Raw genomic sequence first — 14,534 nt, 5'->3', positions numbered from 1 at the left:
TCTGGAATCAACGACGACCATGAACTAAAGTCATCTCGGTACAAAACAGTTCGAGCTTCTATTTGCTTTTATCTAGGGAGTTTGAAATGACGCACTGCCATTGATAACAATGAGTAACATTTATTATTGGAGCGTATCGACGTAATGCGTTTTGGAACAACGGGCGACGTAAATCAAACGTGCAGCGGTGACCTTCCAAAAATATAACGCTATTCCCACCTCGAATGTTGACTTTCTACGAGTAATCGCTCATTAACAAATATGTTCTCAAAGTCTTTATTACATTTGCCGCATAAACATACTAAGATTTTTCTCACATATATTCAGAGAAATATGGAAAATTTCCAAAATATATATTATGAGAAATGATAAACTTTTTCTTTACAATTTTTAAGTACCATTCCTTACATTATTAGAAAAAAAAAAAAACAATTATAGGTACTTAACTGAATTTTTAGACATTGATTATTTTTTTCAACCAATTAACAACTTAACATTTTTAGCTATCGTTGATTCCCACCGTAGAGTCAGCTCTTAGTTCTCTTATGATTATTTTCGAATCTTAAAGAGTGGAGGCCTGTGTTCAGTAGTCGGGTAGGCTGAGGTTGTTGCTTTGGGATACGAGTTCTAATATAATCGAATGTTAAAAAAGGAAGGATTTATTTTGACCATCTCCCGGGCGAAGCGGAGAGCGCTGTGGTTTTAAGTTTTAAGTTCCCGGGTTCGAACCCCTGATGGTAGGCTGCGGATGAATAGTTACCACTCTACAATCAAAGACGTGCCCCCAAGACGATTTAGCGTTTCGTAGCGATGCCACTTAGAAACCAATTAGTGGTATGGGTTTTATAAAAATGCCCTACCCCTAACACCATCCGTCCGTTACCATCTTGGAATGCACCATCATTGAGGTTAGATTGCAGTCAAGGGCTAACTTTAATGATAAAAAAAAAGGTTCATGATTATAAGATGCAGGCTAAAATTTTATTAACATAGTGTCACAAAAATTGGTCCTTACGTCTGGTGACCCAAGAGCTGGCGCTTATTTAGCCCAACAGCTAAGTGTAGCTATACAAAGGGGCAATAGCGCCAGCATTTTGGGTACCATGCCCATAAGTGAACAGTTAGACGGCTTATATTTATTATAAATATTAATTTTAGTTTGTAATTATTATTTCCATCTATATGTATTATTATGTAGGTATATGAACATTTTAAAAATAAATAAAAGATGCAGGCTCTGTCACTTACATTATTCTAGATTTGTTCTAGATATCAATGTAGTTAATGGTTCTAGAAAAAAAAACAGGATCAACTTAAACAAGATCACGACGATTCGCTGGTCTTTGTTTATCAGACGGCTGAACTAGAGCATTAGTATTATTAGTTGAATGTAGCACAGACGGACGGACGTTCAGAATTGCGATGCATGACATAATCACCGTATAGATCCGGACTATTGTGCCAAAAGGCCGGCCCGATAACTGCCGGCGCTTTTTTGGCATTGATTCAAAGGGTCATAAGGTAATTATACCAACTATAGGTATGTAGGTCTGTGCAGACTTATCAGGGTCAGTGATCTGACGTTCTATTAGGGAGAGAGAAATATTTTTTGTAGATCTAACCTAAGAATTTGTTACCTATGTTCAACTCAACTACTGCGCTGATCTCGGTGCAATTTCGCACATATATAGATTGCATTCTGGAGAGCAGGATTCTTTTTATCCCGGTAAAACTAACAATTCCCGCGGGATTTAAAAAAAACGCGAACAGCTATTAAATAGTAATTAAAAACGGTAGGAACATTCCTGGCCGGCTTTTTTATATAATGCGTTATGTTATTGCACCTGCTAGATAACTGTAGTATATGGAAATAGGAACATGCATTGTATCGTATCGTTTTATCGGTATGCCGCTAAGCTTCAATCTACAAAGTGGTTGTCAACGCAGCGCTGATAGGATTTACGTCCAATCCCATTCGATGCAAATGAAGAGTTCAATTAGCTATATGGACAGTGGTTTTGCATATTGAAAAACTATATTTTTGACTAACAACTCCGAAAAGGAATTAACTGACATCAATTATAGGTAAAAAGTTTCCAGCAATGTTATATTTTGTACCCGCAGTGTAATATTGGTAGCACAACACAGTATTCAATATCTCAACACATATTTCGCTGTGGTTTAGAAGCTGTATTGTACTCGTTATCTGGCCCCAAAATAGTGCTCGCCGTATGGCAATATAGCGATTTTACTTGCTAATCTAGAATGGTATCGTTAGCAACGCCTATGCGTCTATGCATCGTTAGTAACGACCATGTTGACCTATAAGGCGATACAGGATTAGGCATATTGGCCACATATCCTGGAGGTATATTGTTTTGCTTGGTACACTGGAGGTTGCTGGAGGCGTGATTACTACGACGCATTATTTTCTTACTACAATTTTAAATGATGTAATTGAACTTCGCTATAATTGTGGAAAAAAAAGTTTTTGACAAACAAAACCGACTTTGTAATAAAACTAAAGAGCAAGAAATAAATATTTTCAAATAAATTAATAAGTAGTTTTATACATTTATTATATATGTATACTTCAGATTAATTTTTGTATAGAAGCAAGGGAAATACCACTAGTTTTCCATACCATCAGCTCCTTTATTGTGACAAGCATAAATAGTTAAATTTATAATTATTCTCATTAATGAACAAAATAAATCCCAAAGAAGGATATACTCGTAGGTTTTCCATTATATAAATATAAATAAAAATAATCAAACGCACATTCTATAACTTTGCGTTCTTTGGGTATATTTTGTTCTTTGGGATCCATAGAGGTATCATAAATAAAATTGTTAGTGTACTTAGTTCTCTTAGTTCTATTCTGCTGGATTCTTTTGCTGTTTTTGAGTGCTCGGTGTTTATCTGTATATTATAAGTATTTATGTATAACATTCATAAAATATTCATCAGTTATTTTAGTACCCATAACTCACTACTCTTACTATGAATTGTTCAGGATTCCAGGATCCAGCAATAAAATAACTTGCAAATCGCATTTGATGAGAGAGATGGGACAGTATTGTGCAGTATCCTGTACTAGTATTATTTGCGAGTCTTCGCAACTTGCTACTAGATTATAAGACAAAGTGTCCCGACTGTCTGGATGTGGACAGATAATAACGCAAGGCTTATGCCAATACTAACTATATAGTCAACCAATACGCACTGAGCCAGCGTGGTGGTCTTAACCCCTTCTCACTGTGGGAGGAGACCCGTGCTCTGTGTGCTGAGTGCGAGATTTCTCATCTATTCGATCGCGTACAAATTAACTAAGATTTGTATGACGTCGAAAGACAGCCATCTCTGGTCCCTAGATGACGCTCGAGAGACAGTCTCAAGTAGTTCGGAGAACAGGTACACTTTTTATCTGTGCAAATTAAAACAAAATTTGTATTTACTTTATGGGTTATGTTTAAGAACTTTTGATTCTGTTTTGTTTTTTTTATGATAAAGCATTTTTTCATTTTCATTTTCTTTCGACGCCATCCAAATGAAAGTTAACTTTTACGCGATCGAATAGATAAATCGATGGTTAAAGGTTGATATGATCAAGATTTTTATGCCAATACAAAGATATCACTTGCTAATCAAGTGTTAATTGCAGGAGTATTTTTCATATTATTACTACTGCAACTATCAAATTCACTTTGATTGCTAGTAGTGTAACAGTCGATATTATAGGACCGTGCGAAATATGGTTAGGATATGATTTTTATAGCTCGAGAGATTGAACGCGATGTTGGAGGAATATTTGACTAAAGCTGTCAGAGGAAACATATTGACTGGAAACTTATATTTAATAAAATTTTAATGACTTTCAATATTGTGTGCATTATTCTACTAGTCAAGCCTTTTCAATTCATACCCATTGTGAGGGAGTTGAGAAAAAACATGTAAACCGGCCTACCACAGTTCTCGGGTCTACTCTCAGAATGAGAAGGGTGTAGGCCGTAGTCATCTAACTGGCAATTTGTTGGATTGGTAGACTGTACAGGCCCTGGAAACTTAGGAGAACTCTCAGGCATACAGGTTTCCTCAAGATGTTTCCCTAAACCGAGAAGTTAAAGATACGAGCCGGGTTTCGAACTCGGTCCCACCGAAAGGGCGACCTAAGCTGCTTCATCACCTTACGAACTGTGTATTTAAATCAAACAACTCCGAATTGCAATAAGGACAATATTCTTTTTCCTACAAAAGAGAATGTTCAATTACATTTAATTTTATAAAAGTTTGTTAATAAAAATAAGACCATCTAAAAGCACTCCATTTGAAAACATAAAAACGATAAAAACAAAACAGCTTTAATTTTAAAGTTGCGCATTCTAGCCATTGCTCTAATTTTCAATTAGGCGTTTTAAAATTTTAGCACTGGAAAATAGTATGAAAGTTTTCTTTTTCTATTTCTGCAGATAGCTGTATTTATAACGAAAAGAAAATGAGGTGTGAAACAACACTAATAGTAATTATCTTATTAATAAATGAAGCATTTAAATTAGGAAATGCGATGTAGATATATAAGCTTTGTTTTGATTTTTCATTGTTTCCTAATTGTAACTAAAGTAAAAAGATTGAAATAAATGAGACGGATAGGTATAAAAAAACGTTGTCTAATATCGGAATGAGCGATAGGAGAGCCGTAGTTTAGTGGTCAAAGCGCTCAGGCCGCGATTGCCAGATTCAAATCCTGTCGGTTACTTATTTCTTATATGCATTTTCAAAATTCATATATTAGATATCTAAATGTTAGTAAAAAAAACCAAAACACTTTTAAATACGCAATAGGTACTAACTAAATTATTATTCCCTTACGCAAATTTAAGTGCATAAAGTAGCTTCGCAATGTATTTATAATAATATAGTCTATGTGAGACAAAATATTACTATTTATAAACAAAAAGCTGAAATTAACAATCGACTTACCAGAAACGGACATGAATTAGTGATATCTGCATATCGTCTGCGTTTACGCTTTTACAACATGATTCCTAAGGAAATTCTTGATCTACCAATGCATACATTTAAAAATGTGTAAAACCGCATCTAGTCCAGCGAGGTTAATATTCATTTATGAATTCCTCAATGACAAGGCAGATTGGAAGCAGCCAGCCTCGCTCTCATCTCCCGCAAGATAGAAAAATTATTGTAAATGTTGATGTTGGAAAAGAGCAACTACTGAGTTTCTTTCTGGCTCTTCTCGGTAGAAATCCGGTGGTAGAGTCACTACAAACATACATACTTGACGTTTCATAAGTGCTTATAAAGTAGGCCTACTTGAAATAAATGAATTAGAATTTGAAATTGAATTTGCAAAAACTCCCTTTACGGTATGTACGAATAGTTTTAAGTCCTTAAAGTGAGCTTTTTACTTATAATAAATATCAGCACAATACAATATAAATGAGGTATTTGAACAAATTTCAGAACAAAGTAGATAGAAGTATAATACAGAATGCTGAGGGGCCTTTACAGCGAAACGGTAACAAGGTATTATGTTACAAACGACAGCCGCATTTGATACACAGAAGGGATTTAGTTAAGGACTGACAGAATAAGTTGGGAGTGATATTTGAAAAAAAGTATACTTAACCTTAAATCATGGAGGCTGGTGCAAAAGCAAACTCAAACTTTTTTTATAATTAAACTGACTAAGGTCATATACATTTTTCAACTTTTTTATTTATTTGTTTAGTTATGTAACTTGTCTTGTAAAAATTAAAAATGAACATAAAAAGTACAGGACGTGCACAACGACAACTTATCTCTACAGAGATTTATTCGAGAAGCCCACGAATATGAGAAAAATTGAAGTGTAGTGCTGAGTAGATACTTATAAATTCAAATTCAAAATTCATATATTTCAAGTAGGCCAACTTTATAAGCACTTTTGAAACGTCAAGTATGTATGTTTGTAGTGACTCTACCACCGGTTCGGAAAGCAGATTCTACCGAGAGGAGCCGGCAAGAAGCCGGCAAGAAAGAAAGAAATTAGTTGCTCTTTTCCAACATCAACATTTACAATCATTTTTCTATCTTGCGGGAGATGAGAGCGAGGCTGGCTGCTTCCAATCTACCTTGTCATAAAGTAACACATAGTCACAGACAGTCATTAGTAACCACGCTGTATTAGATGTGTTTTTACACATTTTTTGAATGTATGTATTAATAGGTCAAGAATTATCTGAGGAATCATGTTGTAAAAGCGTATACTTAACCCCACAAAGGAGTTCTGCACCTTTCGCAGACGATATGCAGATATAGAAATAACTGGTACGAATAGAAACCAGATTTACAATACAAAGACATGCATAGATACAGTATAAATACCAAAGTAAAGTATAATATATAAATACGTACAATAATATATGAAATACAGAATTAAAGAAATACTAATAAAATAATTATACCTATAAAGAAGACAGATAGTGCTGCTTCAGTCTCGACTTAAACACATTTGGGGATGGTATATTCGGGGATGGATTGTCACACAGAATATTGCGTGGAAGAGAATTCCAATGTCCTCTTTAATTTATCTTCCTTTAAGAAGTATAGCTTTCTCCACGGTTTAGATACCTTAAATTCTTGGTTTCTTATATGCGTGTGAGTGGATGAATTTATGTAATTATTATATTATGTTATTTAATCGTAATTGTTGTGTCTAAAATTGTTATTATTTTTTCCATTTCCATTCCTCACAATGAAGAAATGCCCCTAAGCGATTGAGCGATCCGGTACGATGTAGTGTAGAAACCAATTATAACTGCCATAGTCTCTAACAGGTTAGCCCGTTACTATTTTAGACTGAGAGATTTACCACCAGGTAGGATTGCAGTCAAGGGCTAACTTATAGAGGAATATAAAACCTCACTGTGTAACTAGTATGCGATAAAACTGGCGTGTCATCAAGAGTATAAGTTTCTACACACTAAAGGAACAAAAAAATACCTAATTTAAAGCAATTCCCATAAATAAAGTCGTCTGAAAGACTACTATCTGTATTTGAATGATGTAATTTGAACTCGGATGAATGTTAATTTATTTTTTAAATTATATTTATAAATTATAGTATACGTATGTTTATTTATTTATATTTAGCATTTTATTAGTATATGTATGTTTATTAATATATATTTATAAGTACACTTTTAGCACTGTCCCGCTCTGTTTTCACAGGTTCTGTCATTCAGCGGTTGCCTGTAAGAGATTGGTTGCAGCAATAAGGCCGCCTTTGCATGCCTACATTTTAAATTTTTTTTTCTTATTTTTGTTATATTTTTTTTTGCGTGCAATAATGGTTTTCTTCTTGTTCTTCTAATAAATAATACTAAATAGCTGGTTGCAAAATGTACTTACGTTTGTTGGCCTGTGTCGTGATGTGTGAAGAACTCGGTGACTTTGCTGGAGGTCTTGATGTGACTATGTCGACCGGTTGCACTTCGCCTGCTGAAAAAAAAACAACTCTTAGTATATTTATATTTGACGGCCGACTGGCGCATTGGGCAGCGAACCTGCTTTCTGAGTCGTGGCCGTGGGTTCGATTCCCACAACTGGAAAATGTTTGTGTGATGAACATGATTGTTTTTCTGGGTGTTTATCTGTATATTATAAGTAATTCTGTGTAAAATATTAATAGAAATATTCAACAGCTATCTTAGTACCCATAACACAAGCTACGCCCACTTTGGGGCTAGATGGCGGTGTGTGTAATGTCGTAGTATATTTATTTATTTATTTATATTATAACTTAGTAGAGCTTTTGTGACATAGCTCGTCCGGGAAAGTAATACCACCATGATTATTCGTGACGCCAACAAGTATTACTGTGTTTCGTACTGAAAGTCGTGAATGTCGGTGAGATTACAGGCGCATAAGGCTTACAGCGACAGGTTGATGGACACAGGACGGCACTTTGGAGGACCTGTTCCTTGCATGCCCCGCGAAGTGTTGATATATTCAAATTCAAAATTTCTTTATTCATGTAGGCCTATCAAAGGCACTCATGAAGAGTTTATACATACATGTTTACATAATTGTTCGCCAACCTAAACCTAAAGGTACGAGGGTTCCAAACGCGCCCTGGTCTAAGAAGAGCCCACAACAAAATTAGCTGGGTAATTTTTTTTGGTTATCACCATCTCACAGTAAATTAATTTAGCTGTGAAGCTAGAGTAATTCATATCTAAGTTTTTTTATCGTTTAAGTAATCCTTAATATTACAATAGGATTTTTCTGTAAGCTTACGTTTTGTATAAACTTATTAATAAGCAATGGTTCTTAACATACCATCGGGTGGACCTTATGCTTGGTCCATCAACTATTACTACCAAAAATAAAAATCGCTTTTTAAAGACCAAGCTCCTTCCAATTATTAACTTACGAGAAATTAAATAACTCGGAACCGGTTTTCATTTACCCCAAAATTTTGCTAAGTAACCGGTTAAAAATAATGTTATTTGATTTTCCGGTTAATTGATTGAATATTTTAAAGCACCGCCGATCGGTTACCGGTACAATTAACTGGATGCTTTCTTAACGATGAATTAGCTTAAATAAACCGGTACATGCAATTAGTATAATAAAAAAGTGATGCGGTAAATGTTTTTCCAATTAAAAACTTTGAGTCAAACCGGTTCAGTTAACTTAACTAAGAGAAATCTAATAAGAAAAGGGGTCTTAATTTAACCGGTTAAATAAACGAAACTGAGACGGTTAAGGGAAGTATACCCATAATCGGTTTCCATGCGGCATCGTACCGGAGCGTTAAATCGCTTGGCGGTATATCTCCATTACTAGAGTCTAAAGAGTTGAATCCTCCATTAAAAATAGACCAGAGACAATTTTAAATTCTCAAATTGGACCTGCCGCGGATCGAATTTGATCAGAACACACGAGAGAGAAAAAAAAGACACTATAAACTCACTATGCGGGACTTCCCGTAAGTTATTTTAACAAAGCGATACTGACGTTTTAAGATATATTCGGAGGAACGGTTTCTAAAAATAAAATAAATCGAAACAACTGTACAAGTCAAGACCTTTCATTTCATGTAACATAGCTAACTCTTTTCTAAAAAAAATCGTAATCGGTTTATCAGTTCGGGAAATACGATGCCACATATAGACGCACACACACACACACACACACACACACACATATATATGTACACTCACGTCAAATTATAACACTCCGTCGTTTTTGCATCGGGGGTTGACAAAAATGCAATAAGACAGCGTGTATACAGAGTTATAAAATACGCCATATGAGCAAAAATACGTGATACGAGCATTGTGACTCTTGTAAGCACTCGTTACGACCTTAGCTTTTTACACTAGGTACTATAATTTATACTTATACTTATAGGTGAAAATGAAATGAAAATGAAAATATTACTATTTGTTACTCGCGTTATCACCCGCGTCAACTAAGTTCAGTATTTAATGTTATATTTTTTCCACACAGATACCTTACTCATAGTCGTAAGCTCATCCCGTATATTAGTTTGTACTACGGCTAAAAAGTATATTTTTTGCAATACAAGTTAAACCCACATGCCAAATCGCTTCGCGCTACATCTTTCGGTAACCACGGTCGACTGCTCCCTTCGGACCAGACCAGAGACCATTCAAAAACAAAGTTGGGACTTGCGGATCGAACTTGGGATGCCCCACTTATAAAATCACAGCGCTCTCCACTGCACCAGGGAGGTCGACCAAATTCTGCAACTCATACTTGGCATTGTAAAAACAAACCAGGTCTTATACCCAGTTGGGAATCTAAATTTATGACACTAAAAACAAACTCATGAAATATGGAACGCTCACCTCGGTTTCAAACATTAGGCGGAAAGGCGAAATTACTAAATATAAATCATCGAAACAATCGACATTTGCCGATGCAGCTGATTCGATACCACGTCGATTTGATGTAATATAGAACATCATTACGGTTCCAATTAGTCTAAATATAGACGAATTCACTGGATTCTGTATGTGGAATGTTTGTGGATAACAACTTCGGAACTCGATTATGCGTACGTACTGAGAGTTGAAAACAAAGTGCAGTTACTATTTTAAGGAAAAATTAACTTTATGCTATTTTCGGTCTATTCGCATCCAGGTCAGGTAGCCATAAGGTAGTGTTATAGGCTATTGGTGATCCTAACTTGTAATTAAAAAAAAATCACTATCAACCCATTAACATCCCACTACAGGGCACGGGGTCCTCTCAGAATGAGAAGGGCCGTAGTCTACCACGCCGCTCTGGCCAAGTGCTTCTTGGTACACTTCACACGATTTTGAGAACATTACAGCGAACTGTCAAGCATGCAGGTTCCCTCAAGACGTTTTCCTTCAGCGTTAAATGTAGTTATATTTAAAGAATCAAACTCGTTCCCTCGAAAGAGAAGCAGAAGCCCTCATCACTAAGCTATCTCCGCTTACACAAGTCAGGTCAGGTAGTGGTACTGTACTAATCGCAGTATTTTCTAACATTGACAAGCTCACGTTGTTCCGTGTGGGGATACAGATCAAAACAAAGTTATCATGTCCACTATTCTGCGAAGGTCGTACGAGGCGAGTAAGTGAATAAAACACAGAACAAGCAGCAGTGTTCTCTGCTACTGCTACCATGTACTGCGATCACCAATCCGTCTGCCTGGGACTATGGGATTATGGGACTGGATTATGGGTACACCCTTCTGTTGCAAAAGGCATTTAGTCTAGCAGTGGACTTTTAATGGCTATTGATGATGAACGTTGTTATATGGGCAAAGTCCTGGATACGAATCAAAGAATTTTCAGTACTTGTGTTAATAGTCGTTAAAGCCCGCAAACCCGCATTGGAGCAGCATGATGCGTTTTATGACCTACCTCTCCAATGAAAGAGGAAGCCGGTGCCCAGCAGTGGGACGTTAATCGGCTGCAGATGATTATATTTTTGATTGGACAAAATTGTATCGTAAAAAAATATTTTTGTATTTTTTCATAAAATGGATGTCGGAATAAGCCGATCGCGATAAATTCGATAAATTGAAGTCCGTGTTGTTTATCGACATCTCTATTAGTGCTGATCGGAAACGCCGATACCATTCAAGAGGTATTTTAAACACAGCCAAGGTGGATAGCCCTCGAACAGAACATTTATATTCAGACATCCAGTTTGTTTACGTATTCATCCGGATATAAAACAACCTACACTTTTTCTTCAAAATACGTGCGATTAAAATACTTTCTCCTGGAGCGTAATTGATCCCTATTTATACCTCTTTATATTCTGTAGAGGTTGGAAATGCTGAAACAGCTCTCGTCGTCTCAATTATTTTGTCAATACATAAGTTATTAATAGCCTTTCTAGTGTCTATGTAATCTTACTGAAAGATTTTTTACGCAACCTTCAAGTCTCTTTAGACAGTAGAACGTTATCACCTCTGAAAAAATAATGATCACTTCGGATGTACCTGTACCTGATCATTATTCTATATCAGATACTACGTGTAACGGAATTACGAAATACTGTTGAAGTGTGAATAAATATATTTCATAAGGAATCATCCTGTATAAAGATGAAATAAAAAGAAGCATATTTATTTTTCAATACCAACTTATTCATATTAAAATAAAAGACCAACACGCGCATAGCAGTAAGGTACACTACGCGATGCGACCCTAATAAAGTTACAGGTTTAAATCTATTAAAAAGTGGCAGGAGTCACTTGATTTTACTTTTGCATGTGATGTTAGGCTGTGTTTGATTTCTTTTAGGAAAAACTATAGCATGGTTTAGTTAAAAATCATTAGCGTTTCGGTTTCACAGATAATACTTAAAGGTAGTACATAATGTACCTCTTAAGCCTATGAAGGTTTTCATTTACAAATTACACGTTGTATAAGATAGTGCTGATAGGGATTTGAGTACCTAACCTAGCTATACCCTACTTTACCGTTTAAAAATAGCTACAATATTTATTCTTTAATTTACCAATCCATACCTATAAATTTTAGTTTTTGGCTTATTCAGCATCGGAGTTAATAAGAATGCGGTTTTCGTCTTTTGCTTAATTATACATGCATAATGATATGGCAATGACCCCTTTGTAAATTTCGATTCTCCCATTTATCCCTTTTATAGGTACAAAACCAATGACGAGCCGAAAGTTTTTACCTTTATATGAGGGTCTGTCATGCGAATTACAGAATTATAAGTTCGATTTTACCACCTAGGTGAAGGAAATCCAAAAAAATATTTTTTTACTAAGCCCATTAGCATATATATTGCAACATATTTATTGCATTTAATTGTAGATTTATATCATGCCCAGTTTTATTAAGGAGGTAGGTACCTACCTTATTTATTTAAGTAGGTACAAGTTAAACATTAAACAAACATTTAATTCTGATAGAATTTGAACACACAATCAAACTATTTAATAAAATAAACAGTTCTTTCGCATTTATGTATTTACTCAATTTCCAATCGAAACTTGATCGAAATTCCACCTCATTGGAGATGAAACGAAACCTTTGCAGGCTCATTACACAACGTGAGGGATATATTTAAACAGCATAAATAGAGTTCATTCGTAATATTTACACGGAATTTATAAATAAGATGTAAAATATAAATCAAAGCAAAAATTGAGTTAATGATTTTCGTTCAGTCAAAAATCTTTTTTATTTTTCTTTTTTTTCCTATAGCCTATGACTGCAATGCTACCTACTGGTAAGTGATGATGCAGGCTAAGATGGTGACGGGCTACGCGACATCGTACCGGAACGCTGGATCGCTTAGCGGCACGTGTTTATGGGTGGTAACTACAAGCCACAAAACAGACTAAATTCCACTTAAAACCCACAATTATATTTAATTATAATAATGGATAGAAGCAAGCGCTACTTACTACTTAGGCGGAATTCCATTTATTATTAAAAAGAAGCTTAATTTGCTTTACTCCGTGAAAAGCAGCAGAATCTGTATGGTGTAATTTATAATTTCTTCAATCCTTATACTCTTCACCAAACAGATCTTCGGCAATGTACCCTCTACGCACGTTTCGCTCCGAAACCGGAGCATCCTCGGGAGATGTTTACATTAAAATCAATAATTGTTAAGAACTAAACAATTATTCAATACAATTAGCTATTCTCTACTTACGCCTCGATAATGCACACTATCTTTGTGCCAAACTTCGGCATGATCGGTGCAGTGCACCCCATCACGTACTCGTATATTACAAGAATAAGCAAAGTAACAGACACACTTTCGCAATAACTATATTAGTATGGTTATAACCTCTTCGTTCAGTTATTTATCAGACATCTACTATCCAATATGATAAACACGAACAAAAGAAAAAAAAAGTTTCATAAGTCGACGAATATTAATGTCGATGTAATTAGCAATTCGACCACCTACAGTTACGCAAAAAAAAATATTTTTAAAGGAGTATACAAAAATATGTCTATTTGAATTTCTGCATACAAAGTATAAGTAAATAGTAGATTTTATATATAGTTTGGAAATCAAATCTTTAATCCTCGCAGGATTTATCACAATCTGACTTCTAGCTTTAGGTTAAAGATGGCGTCGAATTTTGACGATAATATTCTTAACAACATTTTATAAACAACAACAATAAATCCTTATTGATAAATGAGAAAGTATTTTTTTGACCTTCCCTTACGCCCTAAATAAATAAACAACCAACTCTAGTTTTTGCATAGAGTTAGTTAAATTGACGCAGAGTAATAAAAGCTCCTTTTTATTCCAGGAAAAAAACGGTTGCCAAGGGAATTGTAAAAAATTGTAATAAACTCGCTCAAAGAACGCGGGCAACAGCTAGTAATATAATAAATATTGTACTTATAGTAACATTATTCACAGGAACTTTGAATATAGGTACATAATAAATGCTCACCGCGTAAATCCAAAACTATCGCGTTCAACTTGTCACATATCCATCCAAAAAATAGGAATCGCGCGTCAGATCCCACGCACACCGGGCCACTGTCACAGGGCGAGACCACAATGCCACTTTCTGTATGTAAATCACAATAAAATACCAGCTTTGTCCGCTGATTGCGACACGCTGGGCTAAGCACCGTTCATATCATCCTAAACTCGATCGATGTTGACAAAAAGCGAATGTAAGCCCCAATTCGCAGCGTCGGATCTGTTACATGTTCGGCATGTGTTTTTTATTGCATAGCCTTTGCATAAAGGATTATTGGTATATAATATTATTCCTGCGGATTTATTTCCTTTTTTAGGGTTCCGTATCCAAAGAGTATTACTAAGACTTCCCTGTCCGTCCGTCTGTCTAACTGTCCGTCTATCACTGTTTAAATTTTCACAGATAATGTATTTCTATTAGTCAATTCAATTCTATAGTAAAAAAACATGATTTTTTGCCGCTCTAATATATAATGGCATCCAACGATTCGTGCGCGAGTCAGACTCGCACTTCGCTGTTTTTTTTAATA

General features: G+C 35.4%; 1 protein-coding gene across 1 annotated transcript in view; it reads right to left on the bottom strand.

The window, feature by feature from the left end:
• Positions 1 to 7,416: 7,416 nt before the first annotated feature.
• The window catches only part of LOC120626258 (PDZ and LIM domain protein 3-like), a 93,561-nt gene continuing 86,443 nt past the window's right edge, over positions 7,417 to 14,534 (bottom strand). Inside the window, exon 6 of the mRNA XM_039893692.1 lies at positions 7,417 to 7,500. Within this exon, the coding sequence (XP_039749626.1) occupies positions 7,474 to 7,500 (27 nt within the window). The 3' untranslated portion in view covers positions 7,417 to 7,473. The remainder of the gene's footprint in view (positions 7,501 to 14,534) is intronic.

This window comes from Pararge aegeria, chromosome 9 (assembly GCF_905163445.1).
Source record: "Pararge aegeria chromosome 9, ilParAegt1.1, whole genome shotgun sequence".
NCBI classification, from domain to species: domain Eukaryota; kingdom Metazoa; phylum Arthropoda; class Insecta; order Lepidoptera; family Nymphalidae; genus Pararge; species Pararge aegeria.
This window is presented reverse-complemented; position numbering and strand designations above follow the sequence as displayed.